General features: G+C 45.9%; 1 protein-coding gene across 2 annotated transcripts in view; it reads left to right on the top strand.

Annotated features, from left to right (window-relative positions):
• The window catches only part of Col22a1 (collagen type XXII alpha 1 chain), a 239348-nt gene that overhangs the window by 203499 nt on the left and 26000 nt on the right, over nt 1–9849 (top strand). For both annotated transcript variants that reach the window (XM_004638934.3, XM_023723988.1), the window contains exons 51-52: nt 3812–3865; nt 7524–7577. In XM_004638934.3, coding sequence (XP_004638991.1) covers nt 3812–3865; nt 7524–7577 — 108 coding nt within the window. The remainder of the gene's footprint in view (nt 1–3811; nt 3866–7523; nt 7578–9849) is intronic.

Below are 9849 nucleotides of genomic sequence, written 5' to 3' on the forward strand. Positions count from 1 at the left end.
AGCATCCAATAGATAATGCCAAAGTCAGCTGCTGTTGGCATCAGTAGCTAGGCTTGGTTGGACTGTGGCCACAGCAGTAAGACCTTTCTCAAGCAGGGTCTGAGTGACTCTCCACACACAGGCAGCCGCCTCTCTACTCTTGGGCCCTTGGTGAATGGGGTCTTGTGATCCCTTAGATGTCTTCAAAGCATTTTTCCTCCCGTTCCTTTGTAAACCATTCGGTTATTTTTAACAGTTTTAACCTCTTTAGCGACTATACCTCTTTTGACCTCACCCTTTTTACATAGTTGCTTCTGGGCCCCAATTTTAGCTTTTCAAAATTTTTTCTCTGTTTTTGTAGCTGTTTCGGACTGTAAATCTGGCTAAAAGAAGCCCACAGTGCTTGTGCCATAGTGCGAGGGTTGGCTGTCCTGGAATTTCCTTGACCACATTAATTAACTACCCTTAGCCCTAGTCTTCTGCAAAGCCTCAGGGAGTGGGCAAAATGTGGACAGTGTATGTGTGTGTGTGTATAAAACACATTTTTTGTATACCTTTTTTTTTTTTTTTTTTTTTTTTGCCAGAGTATAAAATGCATGGTCTCCAGTTCAGATATTAAGGGAGTCCTTGTTCCCAGGTGAAACTTCCTCAGCCTGGCTCTTACTGTCCACCTTCTTATCAGTATTTGGGTCTTCTGAGTGTGGACCACAATCATCCATCGGGCTCTGCTTTCTGTGTTCTAGGACTTCTCTGGCCTGCATCTCCAAACCTTCTAAATTCCTCTTACAAACTAGTTTCAAAGTCTTTGAAATCACATGGTTAGTAAAGTCAAAGCAATGACCCCATTTCTTCAGCGATAGTTTTCTGTATTAATCAGCTTTCTTATCACTGAAACACAGTGCCCAACAATTGCAATTTAAAGGAGGAAAGCTTTCATTTAGTTCATGGTTTGGGGGGATTCAGTCCATAGATGGCTGAGTCCGAGCAGGAACAAAATGACAGAAGGCACATGGCAGAGTAAAACTCTCTGCTTTGTGGTTGCCAGGGAGCAAAGAGGGGGAAGAGTGCCAGAGAGGAGTAGACAAGGGGACTGAATGTGGTACTTAAGGTCACACTTCCATCGCCCACTCAGACACACCCAGGAGCGGGCTTTAGTAATCTTCGTAATCCAATGAAGTTGGCATATCAGGACTGACAATCACAGTGCCTGACATCATTTTCTTCTGAGGCCTGCTCTTAAGCTCCTCAGTGGAGTTAGGCAGGAATAGAGCTAGACTCTGAGAGGCCTGCATTCACCCCCCTCACAGCACTTAGGACCATCTTGACCATCCACCTTCACCTCATGTCCCTCACTACAGTGCCACATAGATGCTTCCTAAATCTGGACCAAAGTAGATGTAAGGAACAAGAGATCAGAAATAGAGCGAGCTTCTGACAGTAGTCTTTCAGATCCCAGCTGTGCGGAAACCTGTGGGCTCTCATTAGGCCAACAGAAAGGAATTGGCCCTCAGCATATCCCAGATGGCCCATGGGACTCATGGGAAATCTGTGCATGGATCCCCCAAGCCAGATGGTGAGGGGTCACCTGGGCCTCCTGGGAGAGGTGATTTTCAAGTACTCAGGGTCAAATTGTACAAGCAGAAAATGCTGGCAGGGATCAGAAAGTATCAGGTAGGAGAAACAACCTGAAACCAGACAGGGACCTGTGTAATTCCACTGGTGGAGGGAATGTGGATATGTCGCCCTTCTGCTGGGTGGGAGAAGGGATATAAAACCCCACAAATGCCCTGGCGCCTGACCACCAGCATTAGCTTCCATGAAAGGAGACTTTGCATCTCTCCAGTGTAGAAGACAGCTCAGAGCCATGTACATCCGCAGCTCACCCTGTATGTATATCACACACGGGGTTCTGCCTGCAAGGGGAGGGAATCTGTTAGAAGAGAAAGAACACTACATGGAACAGTCAGTGAGAGGCAGCTGTCCCTCTCGTGGAAGCCACACTTCCTAGCTTTCTGCATTGCCTTGAGTGGCTGCTTTTACCTGTGTCAGTCTGCTGTCTTCAAAACAAGCATACGGATTGTCTATGCCATCTTCAGAGACTGTGAAGAAATACCTGAATGTTAGGTAAGCATGAGAATTAGGTATTCTCCCCAGAGCTGAGATTACCAGTAAGGGACTGGGGCAGAGGGCCATGGAATCTTGGCCCTCATGGAAATCGTTGTATGAGGTATGACAGAAAATACGATGTGGGCTTATATAGTTTATTACATAGTGCCATTAGTCCCCTTGCTATAGCGGCTCAATTTATCATAGCTACATCTTGGCAACAGCTCAAATTCCCATCAACTGAGGAATGGATTAAAAGATGTCATATTTTTATACAATAGCGTATTACTCAGTTATATAAAAAAATAAACTCAAGCTTTCATAGGTAAGTGGATGCAGCTAAAGACCATACTCATAAGTGAAATAGTCAGACCCACATGTGTAGACATTGTATTATTTCCCTAATGTAAGAACATGAAAAAAATGATTAAAATCTGAAAGGTACAGTCAATACTGTGAAAGAGAAAGAAGCTATTCCAAAGGAATGACCAACTGGGATGGGGGAAGGAGAGAAGGAAAGGAAAATTTATATGTATATACACAAGATAGCTTGGATAATTGCAATTATTACTACTAGTTTTGAAAGGAACAGTTTGTGCTTAATTTTTTTTTCTTAACGTTTCAATCAATTTTTATGCATATATCTGGTAGTCTGAATTAATTTGAAGACAACAGTATGCGATATAGCAACCACTGTTGAATTTGTATCATTATGTTTAGTGAAGTTCTGTATCATTTCTAATGTTTTCTTTTACTATTTTATATTCTCTTTAAAAAATGAAAAATACTCCTCACTTCAGATTCGTTCTTTCTCTCATTCCTGCCACTTTCTGAAGCAGTTTCCCAAGTTCTCTTTTATGAACATCTTTTCTGGAACGGTCGTGGTGGCCTCAGTGTCTCAGATCCATTCAGAGCATTTACCGTTCACGTTCACTTTGACCTGTGGACGACCTAGAAGCTGCACACACCGGGTCCTGTGACCAGGTGGCTGAGGACGCACCTTCCTGTTTCCTGCGCCTTCCTTCCTGTTAGATGTCGTGCTGCAGCAGTAGTCTCCATATTTCTGGCCACATGTCCTAAAGACAAAGAAGATTTTCGAACTGCTTCAGAGAGTAGCGAGAACAATGGGATCAATGTGTTTGAAGCTAAAGGGAGTATTTTGAGGGGGGCTCATGGCAATGTGTCTTTTACAGCAATACATACATTAAATATTTTAGACATTGCCAATAGCGTTTGGTCATCCCTTATAGGACCCCATGACTGTTCTGTAACCCACACACTCTTTGCTGCCATATTGAGTTCTGCAGGTGCCTGTGGAGCCATTCCAGGTCCTTTGCTGCCTGCTTATATTGTCCTCCCCATCAGCGCCTGAGCCCCAGGGTCGTGTTCAGTATAGGATGCTCATAGACGAGGCTGTCATCCTGAATTTGACTTTATGGAAGGGTCCAGTGGAGGGTTCCTTAGATGGATAACAAGAATAATGATACATTGCAAAATGTGTACCTCCTCCATTTTTTGCCAGGTACTGTAAGTCAGAGGTCCACAACCAGAATCGGTACTGAGGAAGAAACTGGACATCAGATCCCTTCCTTTGCTGAGATGTCCCTTAACTGTTCACTGTCCAGGTGTCTGCTGGGAGCTAGGCTTGAGCCATACTGCAGTGAAAGCTTCCCTGTGTCCTCTCTAATGTTCTTTGACCTGATCACCAATTTGAGCTCTCTTGCAGGGAGAAGAAGGCAAACAGGGCAGAGATGGGAAGCCAGGTCTCCCTGGGGAGCCGGTAAGGACCTCTAAACTTCTTCCATTTTACACCCGACATCACAGTTTCTTCATATCAGCTGCTGTGTTCTGAAGGGAGTCTCTGGACCCAGCACAGTAATCATTATTCACGGTGCATTATTTCTCCTGCCCCACCTAACAACCTGCAAGATGCAAGTCCGCTTCCTGTTTCACAGCAAAAGTAACTGAATCCCAGGAAGGTGCAGTGAGGTGCCAAGTCACGTTATTGGCTGGTGATAGTGTAACAGCCTAAGCCCTGGCCTTTCTGCCACTGTTTTATTGCCCAGGTGATCATGAGCTCTTAGATGTGGAAGGGGTCTCTGGGATAGGTAAGTCACTCCTCAGTGGGAATCTTGTATTTGAAGAGATTCTTTTACTGACAGAAGAGCTGAGTCTTCAGGGCTGACAGTTTCCTGCCTTCCCCCTTTTAACTCCAGCACAGAGTTACACTCTTACTTTTTTTTTTTTTTCTTTTAATGCCCTCTGTCCACTGAATTGGAATGAGTGCTCCAGTGGAACCTGTGGCCCTGACATTGTAGGCTGAGAGGGAGCAGGGACTATAAAGGCCCTTATCTGTGACCACTGAGTCAGATCCCCTGACCTTGGCCACCCCTTTTGCTCAAGGCTAGGTCTTCTGTCTTTGCAAATCTGGCCTGGAGTGCAAATATAACAGGAGAGTCCTTGGCTGGTGTGCAGGCGGCCCTGTGTTCCATCCCCAGCATGTAAAACATTTCGCACAGGTGGAGGGGAAGATGGAGGGTGGCAGTAGTGGCTTAGACACCTGGGCTCTCCAGATGCCCGGCTCTGTGGGGTCTGGCTAGATGCTAGAATGCTTGAAGCTGAGCTGGGCTGCCTGGAGCACTCGGTCTGGGCAAAGGCAGGGGTGCAGAGCAGTGTGTGCAGCACCGTATGTTGTCCAAAACCAGGTGTGTGTATGTTCTTCTAGTTCTTACATACAGGCTGTCTGGTCTCCATGGCACCTATGAGAGTGGCTCCCTTCCTTGTAAGGATGGTTCTGAGCGGAGGGTTCACAGGAAGGGCAAGGCAGCTTACATTCCATTCCACGGTATTATTTTATTATCTTCTTACTTGTTGGAACTATGTGTATGCGTGGCATATTGCTAAAGTAACATTTCAATATAATTACTAAACTAAAATATTTTATGCTAAAATTATAGCAACAGCAATAGCACTGACACATGCCGTTGGATGCCGGCTCCTTTCCTTGCAGGCCTTTGTGGCCTGGAGGGAGTCAGATAGTGGCTCTGAGTTTCGGGCTCTTTGGCCGCAGAGTAGGAACAGTACGCTGACTTGCCACAGTGGCTGGGGGATCAAATGGAGGCAAAAACTGCATGCAGAGCATTGGGCCCGTTTAATTATTTCAGTGAGTTACTTTTCACAACCGCCCTACTTTTAGCTCCCAGTGAGGTCAGAACTGAGGAGCCTTTAGAGCCATTAAGTGGAATTACATAAAAGTGTCTGCCGCAAGGTTCATGTTCCTTTTAATTTGCCTGGTCATAAACTATGATGACACGTTTTGGATCTTACACAATGTGCCAGAAGCGCCTTCTTGGTCACTTTAGTTTGGCAGGTGCTAGAGCCACAGTTCACAGCTGAGAGGGGAACAAAGAGCTTTCCGCAAGCTCACAGTGGAAAGCTATCAGAGACAGAGAGGCTGATGCCCACCAAGCTGCCTGTGGGGATACAGGGCACAGCGGGGTGGAGCAGGAGTGAGTCCTCCCCCCAACATGTAGGTGCCATTATTCCCCCTAGACAGGCAGCATCCAGCAGTCCCACCCCAAAGGCTGACCCTGAACCCGAACTTTAACAGGAAAAAGAGTTTTCCAGCCAAGTTGCAGGCTGATGAGAGCCCCTTGCTTACTCTGCTTATCCAGTGCCTGCCCACACTTGGCCTGTGCCAGTTCAGGAAGACCAGGACTGTTGCAGGTAGGCAGGGACCAGGCGGGAGACAGAGTTGGTTACCTGAGGCCTGAGGTTCCCATTCTAGACTTTTTCCATTGGCTCCTTCTGGAATTCCTCAGGACAGCCTCCTAAGAGAGTCTCATGTTGAGCTGTTTCAGGAGAAATTGGCCTGAGAGGTGATAAGAGTGTGTCCCTCACTGGCTGAATTGAGAATGGGTTAACATCAGGGTGTAAAGCCTTCTTGTGCCTAGCATATGGATATCTCTCAATACCAGCTTGTTGTTCTCGTCATTATTCTGTTGGTAACTGGAGCCAGTGATGGAGACTGTAGTTGACTGTGGGCAGGCCCAGGCTGGGCCTATACCCCCTCCATTCAAAGACCTATAAAGGAGGATCTCTGCTGCAAACCTGTAAACCAGATTTACGAAGCCAAGTGACACTAGCATCCAGGGATGTTCCTGATCTCTCCCATCCCCCTGAGGAACTGTCAAGAGCCTCAAGGTCTACAGCCTATGAAAATGAGATGCACAGAATGTTTAAAACAGCCGTATCCTCTGGTTCTAGTGAATAAAGACAGAATGTTGCCCCATCTGGCCATCAGTCAATCAAACTTGTCCCCCCATCGCTTTCCTCTCTTCCTCCTCCCTGTTCTGTACCTCCCTGTGAAAGATTTATCCTGATCTGAGCAGTGCAGGGCACTGGCTTTAGTCAAGCCTTGATCCTACCTAGAGTAGTACCAAGCTGTGGACAGGAAAGGATTTTAACTGGAAAGCATATGTTCATAACATCTTTGTGTTGGAGGAGCTGGGTGAATGAGCGCAGGGTGGATCCAGGCTTCCCTGCGAGTGGGAGCTACTGCTTGTCTGAGAAGAGCATCCACTGGGGTGTAGCCTAAAGATGGCATTCCACCTGGCTTTGACCTTGGGGAGCTTAGTAAAGATAGAACTGCTTTGTTCCTCAATGCCACCCCTGGAAAAGTAAAATAGGTAATAGCTTCCTTGAGGTGCTTTAGTGAATAGAGTTCTTGTAACTAAAATGGGCATTTAATTTCTTATTGGATCACAGCACTTTGGACAATGAAAAGAGATGTGCTATTTTTAAAGTGTCCTTAAAAGTTTCATGTGTTTGGTGATGTGGCTTTGGAATGTCACTGGATCACAGGGGCATTATAGTCAACAGGAGATTGTTCCACGCACGAGTTCATGGCCAAATGCACTGTTCTAGACAAGGCCTCACTGGAGGTGGTCACTGCCGTGTGATCAAGTAGGGCATATCTTGGTCCATGGCTCTCTTTTTCTCTCTCTGCTTCCTGGCTGATTAGGAGCAAGAGCTGGCCACCAGTGGTCCTTTCTACTCTGCTGCTTTGGCCTTGGGAGGAGCAAACCATGGACTGAATCCCCTGCAACCATGAGCAAAATAAGCTTTTCCTTTAGGTTTCCAGTTCTGGTCCTCTCATCACAGTGGTGGGCAAATGACTAATATGGGAATGATGAATAATGAGTGTGAGGTGGAATCCTACAGAACAAGCCTCATCTGAAAAAATCCTGCAACACAAGAGGCCTGGATGATGCTTTGGAGATGGGTGTGTATGAAAATGGCCTGCCACCTCAGGACTCAGGCTGGCAGAGGGGACAGAGAGCAGCCTCTTGACACACAGCAGGGTGAGCTGCAAGCAGCCAAGGACAAGGAAGTCCCACAAGTGCTAATGTCATCTGTGCCTTTCTTCCTTACTCCAGGGCAAAGCAGGAGAGCCAGGTTTGCCAGGACCGGAGGGCGCGCGGGGCTCCCCTGTAAGTACGAAACTGCTACTTACAATAGCATGAAGCCACCAGGGACACTGCTCGTGCCGCTGTGCCAGGGGCAGCAAGGAGCACTGGACCATGGGACTCCAAGGGTCCCTGTCTGCCCATTGGGTCTTTCTCTGTAATTGATACTACATATTCACAGATTGTAGCTGTGAAATTTATTTTCAAAATTTCAAGCATCACTAGCATGTGGCTTTTCTAAACTGTCTCTGTTCTTATCCTCTTTGCTTTGTTTTATTGGGTTTTTCTCTGGATGATAGAATTTCATACTGAGTCTTCTTTTTTCTTTCTTTTCTTTTTTAAAATTTATTTATTTATGTGTGTGTGTGTGTGTGTGTGTGTGTGTGGCCAGCTCAGCCCACCAGGGGGCGGGGCTGGCTGGCATGTGGTGCTGGGGGATTGAACCGCGGTCCCTGTGCTTTGCTTAGCTTGTTCTAAGTAGGTGCTTTAGACCACTGAGCCATCTCACCAGCCCCGAGTCTTCTTTTTTCTGTACTGATAATTGAACTCCAAGACAGAATCCTTTTAAATTGTCCAGTCTGGACTCGAACCTATAATCCTCCTGCCTCACACTCTCCGAGCACTGACTTCACTGCGTCTGCAACTGTGCCTGGCTAAATCGAGCCTTAACTTCAGTGTTGAGCAGTTGCTAGAACCACAGGCTTTTTTCAAATTAGAGAAGTGATCCATTCTCACTGTATAGCAACAGTAAGGTAAAATAAGAAACAGAATGGCCTAGAGCAGAAAATTAAGTTACTGCTCATTCTACAGGCCAGCGTCAAGCTCTGGTATATTAACATATTTTTTTCCTAGTCTGCTTTTCCATGTATTAAAACATATTTATGTATATATTTAAACCTCTACCCATTTATCTTACTGTTGTGCATGTGCATAGACACATGTACACTCTTTCTAAAAAATAAGCTCTTTCAGGGTTATATTTTTCTAAATCCTAAAATTATTCATACAATTCTTTATTTTTTTGGAAAAAAAATCAATATTTAATGAAAACCCTAAAATCTACCTGGCAAGAAGTAGCAGATCATAATTCTAGTTCTGTTTCCCTAATGTTGTTTTCTTTTAAAGAAATCAATAAATCTTCAGGCCATTCACTAAAGAGGAAACAAAACACAAAAATCAATCTACTTGTTTCCAAAATCTCCTTGATTTTTCACCTGATTATACCAGAATAAACAGGACTCCTATTGGCTGTGGGGATTGAAACACAGAATTAGTGATCAATTGTTTTCCAAACATACTTTAAATTGATGATCCCATCATATCCTTTCTAAAGGGATTTTGAACCTTATTCTGAAGCACAATGTAGTCTTCCATAAGTTAAGGTGTGCTGGTGGTTGGGTTTTCAAAGGTGGCTCCTGGATTCTGGGAGAGAGAGGGGTTGCCTTTCTGTACGGACACCCATTTGCTAAGCCTGACCTGTGTTTAAGATCTACCACTTGTGGGGAGTAATGAGGAAGCGACACTGCTTGGGAGGCCCAAGCAGGTAAAGCAAGACCAAGCTTCTGTGGCCAGCATGGCAGGAGTCAAGGCCCGACTTTGAAGGATGCCATGGGCTTTGAGAGACACAAAGCCTGGCCCACCCTTTACTTTGTCCCTTATAAACTTTGTAAACCTTGACTGCAGCGAGACCTCCTATTAGCTCCACTCCTGCAGGGTGATTGTGACACTGAAAGAGAAGACAGAGCATGTAAGGCTGCTGCCAGCTGCCTGGCACATCGGGTGGCTTGCTGTCTCTGCCTCTGCACTGGCTGAGTTGGGACTTCTTGCCCTGAGGAAGATGCTGGGACCAAGGTGGTGCCAGGCCCAGCTGCTGACTGGCTGTAGCACACCTCATGCCTTACTCAGTCCTTGGGGCTGCTCTGTAGAAGTAGAGTCTACCCTTCTGCATCATTTTTTCAGTTGGAATGCAAAGTCCTGAGGAGAGCAGAGCCCTCCAGATCCACAGCTAGGAAGTGAGGCCGAGGTTTTCTCTGAGTCCCATCACTTGCAGGGGCACAGGAGTTCCTGTCCCAGATGATACTGCAGGTTGTACCTCAGGGGGTGTCTCATTTTCTAGATGATGCTGTTAGGACCCTATGCGGTTCAGGGCCCATTCTGAGTTCACAGTGGTTGAATCTAGATCCTAATCTGAGAGGACCTCGTTTTTCTCTCTTCTTCTTCTTCTTCTTCTTCTTCTTCTTCTTCTTCTTCTTCTTCTTCTTCTTCTTCTTCTTCTTCTTCTTCTTCTTCTTCTTCT

Source organism: Octodon degus, unplaced genomic scaffold (assembly GCF_000260255.1).
Source record: "Octodon degus isolate 3935 unplaced genomic scaffold, OctDeg1.0 scaffold00104, whole genome shotgun sequence".
Taxonomy (NCBI): domain Eukaryota; kingdom Metazoa; phylum Chordata; class Mammalia; order Rodentia; family Octodontidae; genus Octodon; species Octodon degus.